This window comes from Salvelinus sp. IW2-2015, linkage group LG25 (genome assembly GCF_002910315.2).
Source record: "Salvelinus sp. IW2-2015 linkage group LG25, ASM291031v2, whole genome shotgun sequence".
Taxonomy (NCBI): domain Eukaryota; kingdom Metazoa; phylum Chordata; class Actinopteri; order Salmoniformes; family Salmonidae; genus Salvelinus; species Salvelinus sp. IW2-2015.
In genome coordinates, this window is record NC_036865.1 from 8,234,840 (window position 1) to 8,261,399 (window position 26,560).

At 42.9% G+C, this 26,560-nt stretch overlaps 2 protein-coding genes across 2 annotated transcripts in view; one reads left to right on the forward strand and one right to left on the reverse strand.

Moving 5' to 3' along the window:
- ttc7a (tetratricopeptide repeat domain 7A) overlaps positions 1–12,388 on the forward strand; it is a 43,223-nt gene extending 30,835 nt beyond the window's left edge. The window contains 1 exon segment of the mRNA XM_070434884.1: positions 10,809–12,388. Coding sequence (XP_070290985.1) covers positions 10,809–11,027 — 219 coding nt within the window. The 3' untranslated portion in view covers positions 11,028–12,388.
- A 6,991-nt stretch (positions 12,389–19,379) lies between these two features.
- Positions 19,380–25,269, reverse strand: stpg4 (sperm-tail PG-rich repeat containing 4). The gene is made up of 7 exons (XM_023970302.1): positions 25,074–25,269; positions 24,672–24,728; positions 24,158–24,409; positions 23,919–23,983; positions 23,632–23,677; positions 21,678–21,782; positions 19,380–21,257 (listed from the first exon to the last, which is right to left on the reverse strand). The coding sequence occupies exons 1-7, from the start codon at positions 25,146–25,148 to the stop codon at positions 21,147–21,149; spliced, it is 711 nt and encodes a 236-aa protein (XP_023826070.1). The 5' UTR covers positions 25,149–25,269; the 3' UTR covers positions 19,380–21,146.
- Positions 25,270–26,560: the final 1,291 nt, after the last annotated feature.

Below are 26,560 nucleotides of genomic sequence, written 5' to 3' on the forward strand. Positions count from 1 at the left end.
CCGCCCTGGCTGTGTGTCAGGTCACGGGCAGGTTAGTCTCCTTCTGATGCACTCTGAGTCTGGCGATTGAGACTACGGTCATGCGGGCAGGCAGAGGGAGGGGGAGATATAGAGCAGTGATAGAGACAGGGCTACTAGGGATAACTAAGGCTACCAAGGATAGGGCTTTTAGGGATAGGGCAGGGGTTTTCAAACTTTTCTTGCCCAGGGACCCCCGCCAAGGTTAACCGGCGACCCAGGGACCCCCATCAAATGTTTGCAAAAAATATATAATCCCATCTTTTCTTATCATCTGGTGAATGATAATGGCAAGTAGAAGTAATCAACGTTTTAAAATGAATACTTTTGGTCGACAGATTCATTATCTTGACTTCCCCACAGTTCATTGGAAGAGGGAGTGTAAGCTCTAACAAAGTATTAGCTAGATAGGTACCTTGGCAGAGTAGAGAAAAGTTTTGAAGCTAATTTCCTGCACTTCTATGCATTTTGCCATGGCTAATGCTTGGCTAATTCCTCTACTCAAACATTACAACAATATCAATGGACATGTGGCCTGAATACCTGTTTTTTTATTTTTTATTATTCTAGCTTTTATTTGATTGTTATCAAAAATTGTATTATTTTAAAATATATGCTGTACACTACCATTCAAAAGTTGAGGGTCACTTAGAAATGTCCTTGTTTTTGAAAGAAAAGCAATTTTTTTGTCCATTAAAATAACGTCAAATTGATCAGAAATACAGTGTAGACATGGTTAATGTTGTAAATGTGGCACGTTGTGTTAGCTAATCCAAGTTGATCATTTTAAAAGGCTAATTGATCATTAGAAAACTCTTTTGCAATTATGTTAGCACAGCTGAAAACTGTTGTTCTGATTAAAGAAGCAACCAAACTGGCCTTCTTTAGACTAGTTGAGTATCTGGAGCATCAGCATTTGTGGGTTCGATTACAGGCTCAAAATGGCCAGAAACAATAGAACTCTCTTCTGAAACTCGTCAGTCTATTCTTCATCTGAGAAATGAAGGCTATTCCATGTGAGAAATTGCGAAGAAACGGAAGATCTGGTACAACGCTGTGTATTACTCCCTTCGCAGAACAGCGCAAACTGGGACGACTACGGAAAAGTGAAGAAAACCCCCCTGATGAAGTCAAAATTAAATGTGGAGAATAAATTCAAACACTTTTGAGATTTTGAGTAGGCCTGATATTTGTCTCAGCCATCATCACATGCTACCACTGGGATCACCGCGGAGCAACTGTGTGGAATACATATTAGGAACTCCATCACTCCTTCTCTTCAACGCTCCTCAACCCTGCATTGGTCAATTATCACCCCTGCTCAAGTCAAACCTCACTTCTCTTTTTCCCCGCTCACCCTTGCACTCATTTATTCACAATGAGCTTTTCCATTGGCCGAAATCCAATTTGTAAGTCGCTCTGGATAAGAGCGTCTGCTAAATGACTTAAATGTAAATGTAAATGTCTAAGAGCCGACAACAACAACAACACATGTGGAGGTATATACATTTGGGAAAATGTAGCTAGCTGAGCTAGGATTCAATTCATTTCAATTACAATGTTGCTAGCTAATATGGATATTGTTAGCACTCCACTGGTCGCATGTAAACACAACCACTCCACTTCCTGGATCTTGGCTAACATATTGCAATCTTAGAATTCTGGTACACCACCAAAGCTTAATATTGCTAAATAACATGGGTTGGTTTCATCAGTTAAAGCAATCCGTGCCCATTTCAACATATTTCCAAAATGTAAGCAAATGAATTGGGTATAACTCATTGATCCTGCTTTGTGACTAGACCTACTCCATCTAGTTGGGGTGCTAGCTAGCCTGTATATAAAATAACATAGCTCGCTCGCACGTGAACTCCTCTAGTTTGTGTATGTAAACATGTAATTTCCCTAAGCTATTGTTGCTAGTATCTTTGAAAATAATTGAATCATTATGATGGTAAATGATAATTGCTAGCTGGCTCTTTGAATTGACATGTCTTTTTGGCTGATAGACATGCTCATTGTGATTTAGAAAGAAAGAAAGAATGTGGTGTAATGCAAGGGTGAGAACTGACTGATGCACGGATGAGAGAGGCGAGGCAGAGGTTTGATGCCTGACCAATGCAGGGGTGAGGGTTGAGAAGGAGGGGTGACGCTTGACACATGCAAGGTTGATACTTTACTAAGGGATGAGTGAGGATTGAAAAGGAGGAGTGATACTTGGTTACTGCAGGGTACTTGACGAGGGGAGGGGTGAGGCTTGAGGAGGAGGGGTGACACTTGACTAGTGCAGGGTTAAAACTAGGCTAGGTAAGGAGTAAGGTCTGATGAGGAGGAATGATTAAGTTCCTAATATGTATCCCGCACACTGATGATTTCACAAAGGTCAATACCTCATCCAAGTCCATGTGGTTCCTCCTAAAGAGAGGCAATCTGTGGCACAACCTCTTCAAGGTCCTCTTCAAGCTCTTCAGGAAGTCAGGCAATTAATCATGAAATATAACTGCGACTTTATTCTCAACAATTTTGGCTTTATTCTAAAAAAAATTAAAAAGGACATTATTCTAGAAATTAAATTTAAATCAAAATATTTCAAGTTTATTCTCAAAGTTTAATTTAGACTTTATTCTCGAAATAATGTTGCTTTATTCTCGGAATTTCAAGATTTTGAGGTTCAGCCAAAGGGGTAAATTTAGCCACCCTTGTTTCTAGACAACCATATACAAAATGTATAATTTGAACAAATATTTAGGAAGAGGTGATCATTTCATGAAGTCTGTGAAGGTAGAAACCATGGAAAAAGTGATAAGCAAGTTAGCAAGTCAAATTAATTAATTGTATTAGAGTTTAAAAATGCAGAGTTCCTCTCAGCCTATGCTGCCCTTCAGTCCCTAGACTTTTTGGCCCTGACGGATTACCCCAGAGAACACTGCTACTCCAGCTAATCTCTCTTCATCTGACTATGTGTTCACTCAAAGTTTGAATGCATCTGGTGGCACAGGGCTACTCATTTCTCCTAAATGGAGATCCTTTTTTTCTCCCTCACTCACCTGTCCATCTCCTCATTTGCACTCCAAGCTATCACTGTCACTTGTCCACTCAAGCTTAACATTGTTGTTATCTATTGCCCACCAGGTGCCATTAGAGAGTTCCTCAATGAGCTTGACACCTTGATAAGCTCAGTTCCTGATGACGGCTCACCACTTATTGCCATCGTGAGCCAGACTTCAACCTCCCGACTATTGCCTTCGATTCATTTCTTTCCACCTCTTTCTTTCCACCCCTTTCCTCTTTTGACCTAACCCTTTCCCTGTCCCCTCCCACTCATAAGGCAGGCAATGTGCTTGACCTCATCTCTGCTACTATTCTCACTGCAACCCCCTTTCAGGTGTCTGATCACTACTTTGTTTCTGTCTCCCTCTCCTCCAACTCTACCCACTCAGACCCTGTCCAGGTGTTCATGCGCCGTCGCAATCTTCACTCTCTCTCCCACTACTCTCTCCTCTTCTAGCCTATCATCTCTCCCTTCTGCTAAATCCCTAGTCTCCTGATTGTGCCTCTTCAACCCTACTAACCTGCCTATGACTCTCACTGTCCCCTTTCCCCCTGGCCGGCTCAGCCCTCTCCTCTTGATTCCTGGCTGAGTGACACCTTGCTTGCTAACAGAACAGGGCTGCGGGCATCTGAAAATGGAGGAAAACGAAACGTCTGGAGGACGTATCATTCTTTCAATCACTCCCCTCTACTTTCTCTTCCTCTGTACCTGCTGCTAAAGCCACTTTCTTTCACTCTACATTTCAAGCTTCTGCCTCTAACCCTAGGAAACTATTTTCCACCTTACCTTCTCCTCCCTCCTTAATCCTCCACCCCCTCCCCTTCACTCCTCCCTCTCTGTGAGCGACTTTGTCAACCACTTTGAAAGGAAAGTTGACGACATCCGCTTCTCATTCACTCTGCCTATTGAGTCCACTGGTACCACTCACATATCATTACCCTATGCCTTGAGCTCTTTTTCCTCTCTCTCCAGAAGAAATCCTGCGACTAGTGATGTCCGGCTGCCCGACAACCTGCCTGCTCGACCCCATCCCCTCCTCCCTTCTCCAGACCATCTCTGGAGACCTTCTCACTTCCCTCATCAACTCATCCCTTACCACTGGCTGCGTCCCCTCTGACTTTAAAATGGCCAGAATCACTCGCCTCTTTGAGAAACCAACACTCGACTACTCTGACATCAAAAACTACAGACTGGTTTCCCTTTCTTTTCTTTCCAAAACACTTGAGCGTGCTCTCTCTGACAAACTCTCGCCGTCTCTCTCAGAATGATCTTCTTGACCTTAAGCAGTCAGGCTTCAAGACTGGTCACTCAACCGAGACTGCTCTCCTCTGTCACAGTGGCTCTCCACACTGCCAAGACTGACTCTTTCTCCTCGGTTGTCATCCTCCTAGATCTATCTGCAGCCTTCAACACCGTGAACCATCAGATCCTCCTCTCCACCCTCTCGGGACTTGGCGTTTTGTGCTCTGCACACTCTTGGATTTTATCCTACCTGGCAGGTCACTCTTACCAGGTGATGCGGACAGGATGTATCTGCACCACATGCTCTCACTACTGGTGTCTCCCAGGGCTCAGTTCTAGGCCCTCTTTTCTCTATGCACCAAGTCACTCGGCTCGGTCATATCCTCACATGGTCTCTCTTATCATTGCTGTGCGGATGATACTCAACTTCTTTTCATCTTCCCCCCCTTCTGATACCCAGCTGGCGGCACGCATCTCTCCATGCCTGGCAGATATCTCAGCTTGGATGTCAGCCCACCAGCTCAAGCTCAATCTCGACAAGACAGAGCTGCTCTTCCTCCCGGAGAAGGCCTGCCCGCTCCAAGACCTCTCCATCATGGTTGGCAACTCAACAGTGTCCCCCTCTCAGAGTACACCCAGAGTACAAAGAACCTTGGCGTGACCCTGGACAACATCCTGTCATTCTCGCAAACATTAAAGCAGTGACTCACTCCTGGAGGTTTATGCTCTAGTACAGCTGTCATCAACTAGATTCAGCCGCGGTCCGACTTTTCATTGAGCGGATGGTTGAGGGGCCGGAACATAATTACAAATCATTTGTAATTTCTTTCAAAAACAAGGACATTTCTAAGTGACCCCAAACTTTTGAACGGTAGTGTATATGTGATCGTATACAAATGTGGGAAAGGTTTGAAATGATTATAACTCTGTGATGATGGCCTTATAGGCAGAGTTCCTCTGTCCAATGTCTGTGTTCTTTTGCCCATCTTAATATTTTATTTTTATTGGCCAGTCAGAGATGTGGCTTTTTCTTTGCAACTTTGCCTAGAAGGCCAGCATCCCGAAGTCGCCTCTTCACTGTTGACTTTGAGACTGGTGTTTTGCGGTTACTATATAATGAAGCTGCCAGTTGAGGCGTCTGTTTCTCAAACTAGACACTCTAATGTACTTGTCCTCTTGCTCAGTTGTGCACCGGGGCCTCCCACTCCTCTTTCTATTCTGGTTAGAGACAGTTTGCGCTGTTCTGTGAAGGGAGTAGTACACAGTGCTGTACGAGATCTTCAGTTTCTTGGCAATTTCTCGCATGGAATAGCCTTCATTTCTAAGAACAAGAATAGACTGACAAATTTCAGAAGATAGTTCTTTGTTTCTGGCCATTTTGGGCCTGTAATCGAACCCACAAATGCTGATGCTCCAGATACTCAACTAGTCTAAAGAAGTCCAGTTGTATTGCTTCTTTAATCAGGACAACAGTTTTCAGCTGTGCTAATATAATTGCAAAAGAGTTTTCTAATAATCAATTAGCCTTTTTAAAACGATGAACTTGGATTAGCTAACACAACATGCCATTGGAACACAGGAGTGATGGTTTCTGATAACGGGTCTTGGTACGCCTATGTAGATATTCCATTAAATAAATCAGCCGTTTCCAGCTACAATAGTCATTTACAACATTAACAATGTCTACACTGTATTTCTGATCAATTTGATGTTATTTTAATGGACAATTTTTTTTCTTTTCTTTCAAAAACTAGGACTTTTCTAAGTGACCCTAAACTTTTGAACGGTAGTGTATCTATCTATTATGTGTTGAAATACTTTGGAATAGATTTCCAAAGTTAAAATCAAATGGAGCTGATTTGCTGGTGTGTTTAGTCTTTTATGTTCAACAATAAAAAACAACATCTAACATTATCCATAGTGTACGACCCTACCTCACACAGGAAGCGGCGCAGGTCCTAATCCAGTCACTTGTCATCTCCCGTCTGGATTACTGCAACTCGCTGTTGGCTGGGCTCCCTGCTTGTGCCATCAAACCCCTGAAATGTATCCAGGATGGCGCAACCTGGTTGGTGTTCAACCTTCCAAAGTTCTCCCATGTCACCCTGCTGCTCCACACACTCCACTGGCTTCCAGCCGAAGCTTGGGTTCACTACCATGGTACAGTGGCTTGCAAAAGTATTCACACCCCTTGGCATTTTTCTTATTTTGTTGCCTTACAACCTGGAATGAAAAGGAATTTTTTTGGGGTTTGTATCATTCGATTTACACAACATGCCTACCACTTTGGAGATTAAAATACAATTTTTTGTGAAACAAACAAGAAATAAGACAAAAAAACTGAACTATTCACCCCCCAAAGTCAATACTTTGTAGAGTCACCTTTTGCAGCAATTACAGCTGCAAGTCTCTTGGGATATGTCTATCAGCTTGGCACATCTAGCCACTAAGATTTTTGCCCATTCTTCAAGGCAAAACTGCTCCAGCTCCTTCAAGTTGGATGGGTTCCGCTGGTGTACAGCAATCTTTAAAAGTCATACCACAGATTCTCAATTGGATTGAGTTCTGGGCTTTGACTAGGCCATTCCAAGACATTTAAATGTTTCCCCTTAAACCACTCGAGTGTTGCTTTAGCAGTATGCTTAGGGTCATTGTCCTGCTGGAAGGGGAACCTCTGAACCAGTCTCAAATCTCTGGAAGACGGAAACAGGTCTCCCTCAAGAATTTCTCTGTATTTAGTGCCATTCATCATTCCTTCAATTCTGACCAGTTTCCCAGTCCCTGCCGATGAAAAACATCCCCACAGCATGATGCTGCCACCACCATGCTTCACTGTGGGGATGGTGTTCTCGGGGTGAAGTGAGGTGTTGGGTTTGCGCCTGAAATATTGTTTGCCTTGATGGCCAGAAAGCTCAATTTTAGTCTCATATGACCAGAGTACCTTCTTCCATATTTTAGGGGAGTCTCCCACATACCTTTTGGCGAACACCAAACGTGTTTGCTTATTATTTTCTTTAAGCAATGGCTTTTTTTCTGGACACTCTTCCGTAAAGCCCAGCTCTGTGGAGTGTGCTGCTTAACGTTGTCCTATAGACAGATACTCCAATCTCCACTGTGGAGCTTTGCAGATCCTTCAGGGTTATCTTTGGTCTCTTTGTTGCCTCTCTGGTTAATGCCCTCCTTGCCTGGTCCGTGAGTTTTGCTGGGTGGCCCTATCTTGCCATGTTTGCTGTGGTGCCATATTCTTTCAATTTTATTATAATGGATTTAATGGTGCTCCATGGGATGTTGAAAGTTTTAGATATTTTTTTATAACCCAACCCTGATCTGTACTTCTCCACAACTTTTTGTCCCTGACCTGTTTGGAGAGCTCCTTGGTCTTCATGGTGCCGCTTGCTTGGTGGTGCCCCTTGCTTAGTGGTGTTGCAGACTTTGGGGCCTTTCAGAGCAGGTGTATATATACTGGGATCATGTGACAGGTCATGTGACACGTTTAGATTGCACGCAGGTGGACTTTATTTAACTAATTATATGACTTCTGAAGGAAATTGGTTGCACCAGATCTTATTTAGGGGCTTCATAGTAAAGGGGGTGATTACATATGCACGCACCACTTTTCCGTTTTTAATTTTAGCATTTTTTTTTTAAACAAGTTATTTTGGGGATTTCACTTCACCAATTTGGACTATTTTGTGTATGTCCATTACATGAAATCCAAATAAAAATCAATTTAAATGACAAGTTGTAATGCAACAAAATAGGGAAAACGGCAAGGGGGGTGAATACTTTTGCAAGTACTGTATTTGTCTACAGAGCAGCAAGAGGAACTGTCCCTCCTTTCTTCAGGCTTTGCTCAAACCCTACACCCCAACCCGAGTACTCCGCTCTGCCATCTCTGGTCTCTTGACCCTCCCACCTCTATGGGAGGGCAGCTCACACTCAGCCCAGTCATATCTCTTCTCTTCCCAATGGTGGAACCAGCTTTCCCCTGAAGCTAGGACAGCAGAATCCCTGCCCATCTTCCAAAAACATCTGAAACCCTACCTCTTCAAAGAGTATTTTAAATAATCTCACAGCACCCCTCCCCCAACTAACACTTGCCACCCACCACTAGCACTGGCTTTGCTGATAACTACTTTATTGAGGAAATATTTACTTTCTATGACTGAGATATGTGGTTGTCCCTCCTAGCAATCTTAAGATGAATGCACTAACTGTAAGTCGCTCTGGATAAGAGCATCTGCTAAATAACACACATTTCTATAGAAATATGTCAATATTAAGTCCTAAACCTAGCGTGAAAGTGCATCCTTGTAGCTGTGTGGGCTCATATAGTCAAAATGTTTGACTTGGAGTAAGTTGAGCAAAGTGGATATTTTTCAAATCCTTCATGATTGATGTATCGTAACGGGCCCACAATGTGGTTGGTTGCTAAAGTACATTTTTTATATATCTGGCAGTTTTTGCTGCATAACATTTAGAAGTTATTCCTTTTTAGGTTTAGAAGAAGTGACTGCTAAATGCTAACTCACATTCGTATAAGCTGGTAGCATAGCTAGCATACAGATATCGGTGGTGGTAGTCTAAGTTGTTTTTAACTGTAATGCAGTTTATTGGTGAAGATGACAGGAACATGTATTGGGGTTGACATCCATACAGCATTATACTCCGATTTTTACCTCAACATAGTGTGAAATACACATATATACAATAGACTAAATGTTGGTAAAATTTTCTGGAGAGTAATGAAGAGATTCGGGATCTGTCCCCCACGTGTTTCCATGGCATTTCCATTGTTTGGGTCGAGTTCCATTGACCTCTTTACCACTTCTGTGGTTGAGCCAATGGCAAGTTGAGCAAATGTAAGTGTTTTCTTCCCAGGTGTAGTGCAAGGCATAATCACTGGGATGTGAGGTAACAACAGGGCCAGGCCTATGTTAAAAGTATTAAAAAAGTACAAAGTATGTTAAGCCTGTGTTAAAATATGCTTAAATTATTAAAAGACAAAAAAAAGTGATTGTGTTAGTGAAATAAAAATAGACGTGGTTTTAAAAAGGTAGTGGTAATATTTAATTCAGTACAGACATTTGTAGGCGGCTTAACTTACCCCATGGCCAGGGTAATTTGTGCCAATAGACCACTTTTTTTGGACAAGCTATGTTTTCAAAACTGTAATGTACACATTCATTCTGATTATTTACAGGGATACACAACATCCTGAAATATATGTAGAAATATTTGTTAGAAAGAATACTATATTACCCTTTATGAAGTGATGCTGAATGTAAAAGTGTCTCAACTTACCCCACTACATCACCGTTCTTCTTCGCTTGGCCCTTATACTCTTCCGTAGACAAAGGATATCAAGGATCTGGGAAGATTCTGTATAGAGGAATGGTCTCCTCGCAAGGGGATGGTGCAAGAGTAATGAAAACAGGGGTACCAATAATGTTTACCCCTATCTTTACAATATACTGTAGCTCAGTATTTGTATTCTTTATTTTATACAGTGTTTTTTGCTCATCTTTATCAATGGTGCCAATAATTACAGACCTCACTGTGTCTGAGTCGGCACCCCATCTTAGATCTCCTCTCTTTTCTTCTGTTCTTGTCAGCAGCAGAGAGAGGAAATATACAGTATATGGGGGGGGGGGGGATATGATGTGGGAAAAGGAGTGAAGATAGCATGGAGTTACAGCAGAGAGTAGCTTGGAGACTGAGAGACAGAGGGAGCAGAGCATCCTCTTTGGAGGTTGCGTCAGGGCCCCGAGACAGCTCTCTGAGTTTCAGCCCAATTAATCTGGGGCTTGTGAGCAGAGCCTGCATAACAAGACTCGTCTGTTTGACCTCAGGCAAGCCCTGCTCTGGAGGCTGTGTGCGTGTGTGTGGGTGTGTAGTTCTGTGTGTTCATGCCGTTGACATGAACACACGCCGGTTGCGTGATGCCCTGTTATGCTTGCTGGACTCTCGAGACACACAGTGCCTCAACAGAGTTCCAAAGAGACATGTCACACTGCACTGACCACTACTGCCCTCTCACACGGCCACAAACACACACAAACATACACTCACTGAACCAAACACCAAAAAACATACACTTCCTCTCTCACACACACACATACAGTACACAAACACACATCGGGAGTAGACATCCTCATCACACGCACGCCTCATCCTTTCTGGGAGTGCCTTTGGCTGCAGTCACCCAACACGCCAGTACAAATAGAGTTGGCACAAACAGGATCTTTAACTTAGCAACATCTCATCATCTCAGAAAGCTGGACATGACATCCCCTCCCCTGTTTTGGTGTGTCCCCTTAGTGTCCCTCTGACACGCTATATCTAGTATCTGGTTTAGATACTGCCAAAGCTAGATCCAAAGTCAAAGCTAGATCTCTCTCTCGCTCTCTCTGGAATCTCTCAATGACTTATCCCCCACGCAGACTCACTTTTTGTCTCTTCACCCCCTCCCCTCCCCTTGCTTTCCCCTCCTCAGGGCCAGTTGTTGGTGCGGTGTGGGCGTCTGGGTCTGGGGGAGAAGGTGCTGCGGGACGCGGTGCAGGCCCAGAGCACGTCACACGAGGCATGGAGCGGCCTGGGGGAGGCCCTGCAGTCACAGGGCAGCAGCCAGGCTCCAGACTGCTTCCTCACAGCCCTGGAGCTGGAGGCCTCCTGCCCCATCAGGCCCTTCACCATCATACCCCGCGAGCTGTGAGGAGCAGACAGAGGCTACTACTGTATGACATGTTTATGAATACACACATATGCACAGGCACACACACACGTATGATCATTTAAACGTACAAATTTGTGCAATATTTCTTCTCTTGCCCTTTTTCGCTCTCTCTCGTCTCTCTTGCCCCTCTCCTCCCTTCTCTGCTCTCCTCATATCTACAGTGAGCTCCAAAAGTATTGGTACAGTGACACATTTTGTTGTTGTTTTGGCTCTGTACTCCTGCACTATGGGTATAACATGAAATGACCATGAGGTTAAAGGTCAGACTGTCAGCTTTAATTTGAGGGCATTTTCATCCATATCGGGTGAAAGGTTTAGAAATTACAGAACTTTTGGTACATAGTCCCCCCCCCCATTTTAGGGGACCAAAAGTTCACTTATATGTGTATTAAAGTAGTCAAAAGTTGAGTATTTGGTCCCATATGGTCCCTACATCAAGCTTGTGACTCTACACATTTGTTGAATGTATTTGCACTTTGTTTTGGTTGTCCTTCGGATTATGTTGTGCCCAATAGAAATGAATGAAAAATAATGTATTGTGTCATTTTGGAGTCACTTTTATTGTAAATATGAATAGAATATGTTTCTAAACACTTCTACATTAATGTGGATGCTACCATGATCACGGATAGTTCAGAAACATATTCTATTCTTATTTACAATAAAAGTGACTCCAAAATGACACAATACATTATTTACCATTCCTTTCTATTGGGCACAACATAATCTGAAACCCTAACAAAAAGCAAATGCATCCAACAAGTTTGTAGAGACACAAGCTTGATGTAATCATTGCGTGCTAGGAATATGGGTCCAAATACTTAACTTTTGACTACTTTAATACATGCGTAAGTGAATTTGGGGGGACTATGTAGAAGAAGTGCTGTAATTTCTAAACAGTTCACCCGATATGAATGAAAATACCCTCAAATTAAAGCTGACAGTCTGATCTTTAACCTCGTAGTCATTGTATCAATGCTGGAGAACAACAACAAACGTGTCACTGTCCCAATAGATTTGGAGCACACTGTACATCTACGACTATGCATTCATAAGAATCGCTCGGATACATTCATAGACAAGTCTATGGTGACACTGTTATACAGACCATATACATCCACTCTCAGGGATCCTTTCTAAAGTATCATTCCATTTTCTTCTTGTTAAACGAGACCCTTCAGCCTGTGTGTGTGTTTTACTGAAACCACCATTATGTGGTGTTGAAATCGCTGATTTGCGTGTATTGTATCTAACTGTATTCATCATAATATGATTCATTGTGTGTCTTGTTTTAAACTCATTTGTACATCATTGTCATCATAAATAATGACCTAAAATCACTGTGGGATTGTGTCCTCATCTGTCTCGTCACTTATGACTAATCTTCATCACTTCATAGTGCCTAACCATATTAATATGGGCAGTGGGACTCGAGTTGCTATCTTTTGTAATGCTGCCAGCACAGTTTCTGCCTCAACTCCCAACCCCCTTCCTCTTCTCTCTCTCTCTCTGCTATCTCCCTACCCTCTCTATCCTCTCTCTCTCTTTCTCTCGCTCTCTCTCTGCTCTCCCTCGCCATCTCTATCTCTCTCTCGCTGCTCTCCCTCACCATCTCTGTCTCTACCTCTCCCTCCCTCTTTCTCCATTTCTATCCACCCTCTGTTCTCCCTCTCTCTCTGCCTGATGTGATGTGGCCTGGTTGCCTAGCAGCCATCCCATGTTTGAGTAACTGGGGAAGCGGAGAGATATCTAGTCTGCTGGACAACACACACACACATACACAGAGGCAGATTATACCATTGGTGTGCTATTCTATGGGCCTGACTGTCTGATTGATGTCAACTCTCTGCGTATGAGGCTGCTGTTCTCTGTACATTGATTTCTGTTTAGAGAAGAAGAATCCCAGTCTCTTCTCTGCAAGCACAATTTATTAAGTCTTTCACGCACCAGGATAGAGTTATGACTGAAGAGCATTTAAGTCTGTCTGTTTCACATAGGCCTACTTCGCTCACACATCAAAAGCCACCTGCACGCCCCCGTTTTAAGTTGGCGATCGACACATTTTCTTCTGATCCCTGCCTCTACGACCTCCACCACTCTCTCCCTCTGTCCTCCCCCTCAGTAGCCCGTGTGTGACAACTGCGTCTGGCCGGTGGGTTGAAGATTAATGACTTAATCCAGAGGTTTTCTAACCTCTCCTCGGGGACCCCCAGATATTTCAACATTTTGTTGTAGCCCTGAACTACTGGACCTGATTCACCAGTCAAGGACTTGATAATTAGTTGACGAGTTGATTCATGTGTGTTAGCTCGAATAGATCACATGGAATGGCTGGGGATCCCCAAGGAGACAGCTGGCCTAATCCATGCGGTTGTGGAATGTTCTATATTGTGGCGCGGTCAGGACAGCCATGACAAGGCTGGTAAAAGGAGACGTATTAATGAATAGGCCTGCCTGCCGCAAAGCCTCTCAGGATGACATCAGATGGCGAAGGGCTCCGGACAGTTTTGCTCATTGCCAGGCTGAATAATTAGCCTACGTGCCTTCTAAAACACTTTACACACACCCAGTACTGTATAGTAGGCTAGGGGAGGCAAAAATTAGAGAGAAGAGTTCTGTATTCTCCAGTCAATCAATCAATCAAATGTATTTATTAAGCCCTTCTTACATCAGCTGATGTTACAAAGTGCTGTATAGAAACCCAGCCTAAAACCCCAAACAGCAAGCAATGCAGGTAGAAGTACGGTGGCTAGGAAAAACTCCCTAGGAAGGCCAGAACCTAGGAAGAAACCTAGAGAGGAACCAGGCTATGAGGGGTGGCCAGTCCTCTTCTTGACTGTGCCGGGTGGAGATTATAACAGAACATGGCCAAGATGTTCAAATGTTCATAGATGACCAGCAGGGTCAAATAATAATAATCACAGTGGTTGTCGAGGGTGCAACAGGTCAGCACCTCAGGAGTAAATGTCAGTTGGCTTTTCATAGCCGATCATTCAGAGTATCTCTACCGCTCCTGCTGTCTCTACAGAGTTGAAAAAAGCAGGACTGGGACAGGTAGCACGTCCGCTGAACAGGACAGGGTTCCATAGCCGCAGGCAGAACAGTTGAAACTGGAGCAGCAGCACGGGCCAGGTGGACTGGGGACAGCAAGGAGTCATCAKGCCAGGTAGTCCTGAGGCATGGTCCTAGGGCTCAGGTCCTCCGAGAGAGAGAAAGAAAGAGAGAGAGAATTAGAGAGAGCATACTTAAATTCACACAGGACACCGGATAAGACAGGAGAAATACACCAGCTATAACAGACTGACCCTAGCCCCCCGACACATAAACTACTGCAGCATAAATACTGGAGGCTGAGACAGGAGGGGTCGGGAGACACTGTGGCCCCGTCTGACGATACCCCCGGACAGTCCAGATATGATCAGCAGTCATTTGTATTGGAGCCTCAGAGGAGGCTTAGGCTCAATTTATACTGAACTAGGCGTACTCCCGAAACCACGTTGTGACTTTACCACACACCTACGTTCATAGATTGGTTTTGTGCATGTTGTAGGTTGTAACTTTATGAACGCGCGGCTCCAGTGATGCTTCGCTGCGGAGACCGTTTGGAGTATAATACCAGCCTTAGATCTGATTCTACGTGTGCTTTGTGTGTGACTTACCTATGTGTGCTGCGTGAGCAGCACGTCTGCAGAGACAACCTAATTGTCTCTTGATAGCTCTGATTGTCCCTAGGTCTTTGTTCTCCCCTATGTATAGGTGGGTCCCAGTGGCTGTGTCTGCTGTGTGGCAGCTTCATGTGATGTCAGGTGGCCTTGGCAGGGTACTCTGGTTACCCTCAGGGGTGGCTGGGCGGCCAGGTCCCTGGTCGCCCAGCTCTACTTGTGCACTGTTGGGGCTGAGAGGGGGTCAGGTGTCCGGGCCCAGTTACACCCCTATTACAGCCTGCCTGTTGTTTCAGTGGGAAACAACAGGATTTCAAAGTAGTGTTGAACTTTGTACCAGTATCACAGTACCAAAATGTATGATACCAACATTTTAGAAAACTGTACTACTGTTTCATATGAAGCATGCCAAGAGTTTTGTCCCTATAGAAATTGAATTACTAGGAAGTTTAAAGACCGCCAGAACACGGCAATGTTCTAGTAATTCGATTTCTATGATTAGCCCTTTACTGTACTGTATGTGGGGTGGTATTCAGGAGAAAAAGGGAGCAACCTTATGAGACTGCCAACATCCAGGGGGTTATTGTAGGGCAGAGGGAAGTTAAAGGCCCAGTGCAGTCAAAAATGTGATTTCCCTGTGTTTTATTTATATATATATATATATATATACTACCGGTCAAAAATGTTGAACACCTACTCATTCAAGGGTTTTTCTTTATTTTTACTATTTTCTACGTTGTAGAATAATAGTGAAGACATCAAAACTATGAAATAACACATAGGGAATCATGTAGTAACCAAAAAACTGTTAAACAAATCAAAATATATTTTATATTTGAGATTCTTCATAGTAGCCACCCATTGCCTTGATGCCAGCTTTGCACACTATTGGCATTCTCTCAACCAGCTTCATGAGGTAGTCACCTGGAATGCATTTCAATTAACAGGTTGTTTTTTTATGTCTTCACTATTATTCTACAATGTAGAAAATAGTAAAACTAAAGAAAAACCCTTGAATGAGTAGGTGTTCTAAAACTTTTGACCGGTAGTGTATATACAGTTGAAGTTGGAAGTTTACATACACTTCGGTTGTAGTCATTAAAACTTGTTTTTCAACCACTCCATACATTTCTTGTTAACAAACTATAGTTTTGTCAAGTTGGTTTGGACATCTACTTTGTGCATGACACAAGTAATTTTTCCAACAATTGTTTACAGACAGATTATTTCACTTATAATTCACTGTATCACAATTCCAGTGGGTCAGAAGTTCACATAAACTAAGTTGACTGTGCCTTTAAACAGCTTGGAAAATTCCAGAAAATGATGTCATGGCTTTAGAAGCTTCTGATAGGCTAATTGACATCATATGAGTCAATTGGAGGTGTACCTGTGGATGTATTTCAAGGCCTACCTTCAAACGCAGTGCCTCTTTGCTTGACATCATGGGAAAATCAAAGGAAATCAGCAAAGACCTCAGAAAAAAATTGTAGACCTCCGCAAGTCTGGTTTGACCCAAGTTAAACATTTTAAAGGCAATGCTACCAAATACTAATTGAGTGTATGTAAACTTCTGACCCACTGGGAATGTGATGAAAGAAATAAAAGCTGAAATAAATCATTCTCTCTTATTATTCTGACATTTCACACTCTTAAAATAAAGTGGTGATCCTAACTGACCTAAGACAGGGAATTTTTACTGGGATTAAATGTCAGGAATTGTGAAAAACTGAGTTTAAATGTATTTGGCTAAGGTGTATGTAAACTTCTGACTTCAACTGTATGTTAAATTTTTATTTGTGGAATTTCTTTCCTTCTTATTGCGTCTGAGCCAATCAGTTGTGTTGTGACAAGGTAGGGTTGGTATACAGAACATAGCCATATTTGGTAAAAGACCAAGTCCATATTATGGCAAGAACAGCTCAAATAGGCAAAGAGAAATGACAGTCCATCATTACATCATTACTTCAATCATCTCAAAGATAAAATATTTAACACTTTTTTGGTTACTACATGCTTCCATATGTGTTATTTCATAGTTTTGATGTCTTCACTATTATTCTATAATGTAGAAAATAGTACAAATAAAGAAAAACCCTTGAATGATTAGGTGTGTCCAAACTTTTGACTGGTACTGTATATTTACACTACCATTTAAAAGTTTGGGGTCACTTAGAAATGTCCTTGTTATTGAACGAAAAACACATTTTCTGTCCATTAAAATAACATCAACTTGATCAGAAATATAGTGTAGACAAAACATTTGCTTTTCTTTCAAAAACAGGGACATTTCTAAGTGACCCCAAACTTTTGAACGGTAGTGTATATATATTTCCACACTATGAGGTTGAACAAAAATATGCCCTTGTAGTGTAAGAGCTATTTGAAATGACTGCCTGAAATTTCAGCATGTTGTGGTGGGATGTAGTTTTGGCCTGCCTGGTGACATCATCATGTTGTACATTTGTTAATAGACCAATAACAGATTTTCAGTTTTCCCCTCCCTACTCCAGACAGTCCTAGCAAAATTATTGATTGAGAAAGTGTTCTTTGCCAAGAAGCATTTTGTCTCTTCTTTTTGACCATTTTAATTGAAAACAATCACAGTAAGGTACTTAATTGTTACCCAGAAAGGATTTGATATTGGGATAAAAATGGCTGCATTGGACCTTTAATAGAGTGGATGCTAACAATAGGTAATGTGTGGCAATCTGAACTTCAGGCCTGGAGGGCAATTATGTTAGGTCATTGGTGTGGGTTTTCACATAAACCTACATGGTTATATCTCTTTAACAATCAGTAAAGGAACCGGCAACCAAACAATACATTCTAAAACGATGTTGACACACAAGGCAGCAGCCATTGAAGCGACAGGTATCCAATTGAAACGTATTCTCCTTGATAATGTTTTGAGGTTAGCCAGTTAGTGTAAATGAGGTACAGCAGCAGAGCTATCACCAACCTTGCCCCCCGGGTTCTATTTCACCAATCCGACTCACCTGATCGCCCTCAAACAGCCTTGGTCCGTGTCCATGTGCCCAACATCATGCCAGCGCCATTACGGGATAAACAATGACCCCTTGTTTCACTAACAGCAGCCTATTCAACCTTATTAAACTTTTATATGTCATTTAATAGAGCTGTAATGTCCGGCCTATCGCACCTGTCAATTACATGGTAAAGAGATACCTGGTCATCTGCCTTGGTGTCATGCTGCCTTCTGAATTCTTTAGCCAGCCGTCAACACCGTGGTGGCGATGGGAATGGATGTGACCCTGCCGGAGAGGACATAAGTGAACAATACTCCATGACAGCTCTGTCTTCATGTCTTACCATTGGGCTATGTGAGAGGGCTGGAGTTTTTCACGGTGGTCATGTAATACAAGGAAGGGAGGAAGCAGCAGTAGATTGTGTGGGGGTGGCCATCTTGGTTCATTGCATTGTAAACAAAGGCTGTTTTCGCTCGTTTGGCGTCGTGGGTTCATCAATCTTTAGAGTGATGTGGACCGTGGAGTGACTGATGATGCTTGTTGTTGTATCTCCAGAGACAGTAATTCAGGACAGACGTCCTTACCTCAAACATTGGAAAACACAAATAGTATGGCAATTTCTTTGAACTGCTCGGTTTGATGTCGGGTCACTTCCTGTTCAAAGCTGCCAATTATAAGGATTGGAGGATTTTAAAAACATCCACTATCATGTCACCTTCCCAATATTATCCTGAATTCATTTAGCTATTCCAGAAATCAGGTCATGTTTGGGTTGCCTGTTCTGCCTAGTTGTCCTTGTTGACACCCGATGGTTTCTAATGAAAGTGAGTGACTTAATCCCGCAATAAACCTTGGCTGCAGCCAACCCAACTGCCTCCAAACCTGAAGAGGATTTTACATGGAGTTTAGAAGGAGGTGATCAATTGAACAAGCTTATCTCGTTTCCTTTGCTTTTCGATAACACAAAGTCACGCAATTGCTAGAAAATAAAATGTAGTCTAGTGGCCTAGGTGCATGCTTTAGCTTCTCTGAGAGTAATTTATTCCGCATTTTTTGGAGAGGTTGATCCTGGTATGTTGTCCTTTTCTCACTAGCCCCATTTATACCTGGTTCTAGCATGCCTCCTTTGTCCTGATCTTGTTCACATTCTGATTGTGCCCACATTTTTTGACGGGTGTAGACAATCAAAAGACACATTGTGATGAGATTTCCTGATCACCTCCAAAGGTAGTCGGAGACCCATTGTGTCTGGATATAAGGATCTGGACAGTGAAACCATTTAAATCCTCATTATATTGCCTTCTAAAATCATTGACAGGTGGCACCATTGACTTATGGCATACATTTTTCTTAAAATTAAATCTTATTTTGAAAGAATATCTGTAAAATAATGTGCATACAGGGAAGGACCAGGAAATCTGGTCACAATGCAGATACAGCAGATGGATGATGTAAGTGACACATGTTTGAAAATGTGGGCACAATGGGAATGTGGACAAGATCAGGACACATGTTAGAACCAGGTATAAATGGTGCTAGGCATTGTGGTCAGCCTAACCAATGTCTTTCATTGACGTGCTAAGTCCTCACTATGGGGCATATGTTACAGATCAGAGTGTTATTTTGATGACCATGAGGGATTGTAAAATAAGATGTACTTTATTGTTCATTAACTTGCAGAGAACTTAAATGTGTCTTTATGATCATACGCCAACCCCCTGAGACAAACACACCATGAGGGAATGCAAGCAATGGGTCATCCGCAGTGCAGCACCCCTGGAGCAATTGTAGGGTGTTTAGGGCCTTGTGCAAGGGTGATGGTAACTAGGACGATGCCAGCAACCCTCTGGCTCGCTTCTCTATCCACTAGGCTACCAGTGGCTGGCTATAGTGTACACCTGACCACAGCCTACAGCGATGATGCATACTCCAGAAATGTTTGTAAGCTTTTAAATTATATCAAACTCAACTGTTTATATTTTCCAGTGATGAAGACATGGATGTCTCATGGTATGGTGGGGATTGCAAAATGGGTCAATTTTGAGCACCTTTTATTTCCTGAATGTTTTGGCATTCATGTCCAAAAAGTAACTTTCTGAGCACTTCTTCCATTGGCAAACATGTAACAACAGTTTTGTTTAAATCCAAAGGGATTCTGTCAAAAAGTGATTGAATTCAAAAGGGATTTACCCACTTACAGGACCAGGCTTATAGCCCATGTTAATAGGGATGTCTTTCTGTCAGCCTCAAAGTGTTCTCCTTAGTCCCCTACATAATGACAACGTCAATAAGAGCCCTGCTCTTGAAACACTTGAGCCGCTCGTATGTGTCGCTAGCTGAAGACAAGGACGTGAAGTGTTGGAATGTTTAAACTGATGTGCTAAGATAATGACATTGTGGATATGTTTGGGAATATTGCGAGAATGCAGACATTATGAACTGACATCTATACAGGGCAATGGAACGAGTGAGATACATAGTCATGTCTCAAAAGACGTCAAGAACAAGTACTCCCTGTTTTGTTTTTTTTGTATCTCATAGCTGCACAGAGAGAAGAGTATTTTCTCTTGTGGTTTCAGACAATCGGAGCATCCAGGACCAAAACGATCTATTGTAAAAAAAAAAAAAAAAAAAATTTTTTAAAAACAACTACTTGGCCTACCTTCCACAGGCCTGATTCCTATCAAGGCTATGGTCTATGTCAGTGTAACCTGAGTCCAACATGATCCCGTGTGAGTTTTTTTAATTGACAGTAAGGATAGGTAGTGATAAGAATAGCCCTTTCGTGGTGTGACACTGGCTGCTCCGCTAATGTTGAATGTGCAGCATGCCAGCTATGTGCATGTGATGGATGACTGAACTGCATTTCCCCCCTCACTCACGAGTGCACAGCACAGCAGATAGTGTGGAGGCACAACAGCCTGCCAGACAGGCTGCCAGCAGAGAGAGAGGGAGAGAAACTGGGGTAGGCAGAAGTACAAAGGGCTGGATTCAATCCGTAGTGCCGAAGATCGGACATTTTTAGGAAATGTTCGATAGAGCCGAGATATGCATCGTTTAACGTGAATACAGTCTCCATGAAAACACTGGCTTTAAATTTCAATCCCGCTCTAACACCGATCTTCTACGGATTGAATCCAGCCCTCAGTCAACCAGGGTTGCAATGCAGATGAATATTGTTTCGTTTCCCTGGTTAGTGTCTCTAAAATTGACGAAGGCAAAACAAATGCATTTGATAATGGTAGGCCTATGTGTCTGGTAATAATAAGAGATGCGTTCGTGGGTAAATGTAGTCAAGTGCATTTGACAACGAAATCAGGGTTCTTTACTCAGAGGGAAAATAAACGACATGATCACCCAGTGTCACGTGCATTCTATCAGACAGTAGAAGTGGGGGAACTAGGGAGTCATAAAAAGGGATGGCTGGATGACACTTGTTGGACGATCTAGAAGACATTGCGGAAGAAGAGACCGTGGGCCCTGCCCATGCTGGCCTCCGTCCCCAGACGCTGACCCATCTGCCAGGACGGCTCATAGGTCCCCGGTCCTGGAGTCCTCTGCCAAACAAGGTCAACAAACAGTCACTAAAAAAAGCACAGCTAGCTAGGTCTTCACGTATTATTACTGTGGGAGAGAGAATAACATACCATACCAAGCTTTAAAAAATGACAGTTTCTGTTTACATTTTTATAACTATCTGAAGTGACATTATGCTTAGGAGAGTGCGACTACTCTCAATGGTGGCGAAGGTGACTCTGTGTGTGTGTGTGTGTGTGTGTGTGTGTGTGTGTGTGTGTGTGTGTGTGTGTGTGTGTGTGTGTGTGTGTGTGTGTGTGGTGTGTGTGTGTGTGTGTGTGTGTGTGTGTGTGTGTGTGTGTGTGTGTGTGTGTGTGTGTGTGTGTGTGTGTGTGTGTGTGTGTTGGTGTTGGTGTGTGTTGTTGTGTGTGTGTGTGTGTGTGTGTGTGTGCGTCACTCACCGAGCGTACACTGTGAAGACGGGGCACAGTGGATCTGAAACAGGACGTGACTCCTTTGGTCAGGCCCGTCCTCATATTGTAATGTCCAGGAGCAGGGCCCTCTCTCTGAACACAAACAGGAACCATTTGATTCACTATTTACAACAGGCTAACTCACTCACACAGGCAAAGAAAACTGCTCAGAGGGACCAAGGTTGAATGGTTGTCTTGAAGATTATTTACTGGCATGAATCACGATTGTATAAGTATTCAAGGACTAAAGTTGGAAGTTGGATCAGTGAGGCAGTTCATATTGTATGGCTATTTATACTTGATCCACGGCATATACATTATATGAATTACGTGAGTTTCAAACTACTTTATTTCAATGGCTTCCAGCTCTCATTTTCCCCTGCTGCCCACTAACACACACTGTTGGCCACAAGCAGAAAATAGCACACAGCCTATCCTAGCCTTTCCCGTTCGTGACATAAAACATTTTTATGTCGCTGAGCCAGTAATCCATCCCTAGCCCTCCTGATGCGGTGATTCATAGCACAAAGAACGAGAGAAGAAGAAAAAAAGAAGAGAAAAATAAGCCTTTCTATGTCCCTGAGCTCAAACTAGCTAGCTATAGCTAGTCATTATTTGCCATTTGATTGCGCTGGGCAAGTTCACTTGATCCGCCCCACCCCCGCCTGCCCGCCAGCCCTCAGGGGGGCTGATCTGCGGTGAAGGTGTTAAGGCAGGTGTATTTCACAGGAGCTTTTAGAAAGGACACAGAGGACCAAAGCACACTTGCCTGCCCGTGATGAGCTGTCCTGGTGATCTGCCTCTGTGCAAGGCGCCTGGCCTACTTTCGCTGCTGTCGGAGCGAGCGCCACATTCTCCCGGTGTGGCACAGATAACTGGCCCATGCCGCAAATGTCTGCTGAACCTTTGACCTTTCATTAATTATGTGTGTCAAGAAGGACAATGCCGCAGCGAAGGTCCTCGACACCTCTATTCCCATAGATACGCCACGTGTGCATAGTGCAGATACCCCGAGCTGTTCTCTTCGACCACAAAACTTTATCACAGGCCATGGCCAAACAATAAAGATTTTATTTAAATAATCCCAGATAGGAATAAATAAAAATAAAGCGGAAATAAAGTCTCCAAACATGGTTTGTTCGGAGCTGCAGCTGCACAGACACTGCACAGTGCACACAAACAAATCTGGGGCACATTTAGGCCCGAGGATGAAGAAATTAAGTCAAATCATGAGAAAAAAACAACCCCCCTCTTTGTTGGGTTTGCAATGCCTTAAACCCTGGGGATATTTCTGTCAATATGTGAAAATCTATTTCACATTTGGAGCCTGCAAAGAGAAATCCAATAAAAAATCCTCCGTGGCTCATTTCAATGAGATTGATAGGTATTCGCTGGCTGACTATTTTCAGTGTAAAACATTAAGACTCTGTGACCCTTGACCCCCTGATATATGGCGAACCTGCTTCAATTCATCAAGCAGACAGCTGTCTGAATGGCTGTGGCTACAAATATGATTGCCACGGGACTTGTTGAACTGTTTAACCTTTGACAATAAAGTTGCTTTGGACTAGCCCTGACACACCACTAGCGGTGAGAAAAGCTCCCTACTACATAGTAATGATACCCTTGAGATTTCCCAACACATTTCCTTCTCTGTTAACGCGAGAGAGCTGCCAACACTGCTCAAATATGTGCGGACGCACTTGCTGCACACTGCAGCACACACAGTGCAACCGAACTTGTAACATCGATCAACACAGTGCCATAATAGGCATCGAATGCGATCAGAGATAATATACCGTAACCTCGATAACATACTGTAGGTCTCTAACAGACTCTGTTATGGGTGTCATAACCAAACCGACTGAAACACGTAGGTCTGCAAGCCTTTGTTGGCAACGTAAGGGGCTTGAGTCATAGCTAGTGGAGACTAGATACTCACAGGCAGAAAGCTGGCACGCTGCACTGCCGAACGAAACATCACGTGTCTGCAAGGAAAGAAGAGAGAGAGTGGTTCGAGAGGAGAATAGGTGCTGTAGAGAAGAGGCCAGACCTGTTGTGTGGTACTGGAAAGGAGAGGTCAGGTGGTTATTTGTACAGGAAAAAGATATCAAGGGGATGATTCATATATCAAGGAGATGAATCAGAGGCAGTCTGCTTGCTGTGATTCAAAGGATGATTTGAAAGTGTAAAAATGATAATGATAGATTGTGCAGGACAGGTGCTTACTTGCAGGGTATCTTGGGCACTGGTTTCTGGGTCACATTGTAGTGGCATGGTGAAAGGTCTATTTCCTGGACAAAGATGGACAATATAAAACATTCAGGTTAAAATGTCAAATAAAACTGCATTATTAGAAGATACATGAATGCTGATAACACCCCCTTCTCCGCGCCTCCCCATCTCCTTTCCCCCACACCACCTCCCCTGGTCCCCCTCCTCTTGTCCCCTTCCCATCCTCTCCCCACCTTGTCGCGGATACCCAGAGTGTAGTTTTTTGGGCGGGGGCAGCTCTTAAAGGAGTAGGAGGCCTGGCATTTGAGGGCCTCCTGGGTGGAGTCAGTGAAGCAATAGGCTCCCGGCAGCAGCAAGTCCCCCTTACGCATCTGCATCTTGGTGTCTCTCCCCGTACCCTTAAAGCCATACGTCCTACGGACCGGGTTCAGGCCAGCCTCCTCAATGAAGTCCCGGATGTGGTAACTCCCAGGGATGGGCGTATCCTGGAGGGATGCGAATGAGAGGAAAATATTTTTTTTGAAAAATATCTCCTGCACACATGATTTCCCGCATATACGGGAAAAGGAGATTGAGAAGGCATTTTTTTGTACAGCATCACCTTTAAATGCACTGGATAGAGAGTTTTATCTAATCTTTTAATATTACATAAATTCTACATATTTCCATAATCTTAATAGTAGAACTGTGTGAAGATGCTTGACTGAAACCAACTGTTGTTGTTTTCCCCTCACTGAAAATACCTACTTTCAAAGTACCCATCCACCATCTGCCTCTGTCACACTGGTCCCCTTTCTCATTGCCCTGTAGATGCAAGAAAGGCCACACAGTAAAAAAAGGCTTGTAATACAGGCAAAAGGCTTGTTTATGGACTGTATTTTTAGGAATACGTGACAAAATAACCGACTTAATTTATTTCTACATCTACATCTACATTTTAGTGACATTTTAGTCATGAATACCTATAGCTACTGTATTTCTTTGCCAAGAGACTGAATCCAACTTCAGTGTACAGTCATAATATCCTATGACTGCCAACTCCTCCTGAGTGCAAAGACGATAACACTTTTCACAGCCTATTTCTGCTCTCAACAAACCTATTTTTTCATGACAAAGATACAAAATAACACTGACTAGTCTCAAGCTTACCCTCTTCTCTGTCCTGCATGATGCATCATCGCGGGATATGTCACTAACTTTGGAAATATTTTTTCCTACGGTCATTGTTTTCCCAGTACTGTGTGTATGCACTTTGCCGTCTGCTGTTTGTTCAACAGAGATAGAGTTACAGCTTCTCAGACCGTGACTGTTACTAGTAGCAGCCCCACCAACAATCCATTTTTCAACAAGCTGACACTGTGAGATGCAGTGGACACTGTGTGACCCAGGTCGAAGTTTAAGATGTTGATAATGACACAAATGAATATTGTCATAGTTACTGTGACAGTGTTTCCTTTGTAACGTCACACAGGCCTACTGCACGACCAGGTTAAAAATGTGTCATAAATGGTTTTCTAGTGGCATGTCACAATAGGATAATATATTATGGTGCGACAATCATCTTTAGGCTACTTTTGGGTAGGTTAGTTGTAATCCCATCTGGATCTTTAAATAAGTGTGAATGGCTGTGCTGAGACAGTCAGCCCAAATCTGATATTTTTTTCACTAATCGGTATTTTGACCAATCAGATCAGCTCTGAAAAAGATCTGATGTGATTGGTCCAAATACCAATTTGTGAAAAACAGATCAGAATTGGGTTGCCTGTCTAAACGCAGCCACAGAGTATCAGTGAGAATGAGTGGTATGCAGCTATTACTAGATGCATAGCACACTTCTACCAAACAAATTTGGGTAGTCATATAGACACATCATGTATGTATGAAAACCCTTCATAAAATAAAGTTAGTCGTTTTTATTAGACATTATATCAGATTTCTTCTCAGAGGGTTATGGCCAGGTAGAATAACTCAAGTAAGGGGACCCTATATTATAAGCACTTGTCTCTAGTGGCCTAGTCCAAACTCTCTTCGCCTCATAGCACATACAGCTGAGTGGTATGCAGTGTAAGTGCTGTGCAACACACTATAACTAAAAAACATAATCTAGACTGGAGAGCCTGCTAAGATATTTGTGGGAGCAGTAGCAAAATGTTCTGCCCCGTTGCTAAGCTACATGGAGCATATGATTTCAAGTAGCCAGGAATTCATGTTTACACTGCTTGTCAAGGGAGTCTCATTTCAAGTTTCATGTTTTTAATGTCACATGCACAAGTACAGTGAAAGGCCTTTATTGCAAGCTCTAACCCCAACGATGCATTAATCAATAACAATGTAAGACTAAAAATAACAAGGTAGAACAAAAACACACAATAAGAAATAATATAAGAAATAAGAAATAAGAAGAACACGATAAAGTAAGTTAACATACTATACACAGGGTCAGTTCCAGTACCATATTTACAATGTGCAGGGATACTGGATCGATAGAGGTAGATATGTATAGAGGTAAGGTGACTAAGCATCAGGATATATGATAAACAGGAACTTGAAGCTCTCGACTAGCTCCACTGCAGCCCCGTCGATGTGGATGATGGTGTTGTAGTCGTGAGTGAACAGGGAGTACAGGAGGGGACTAA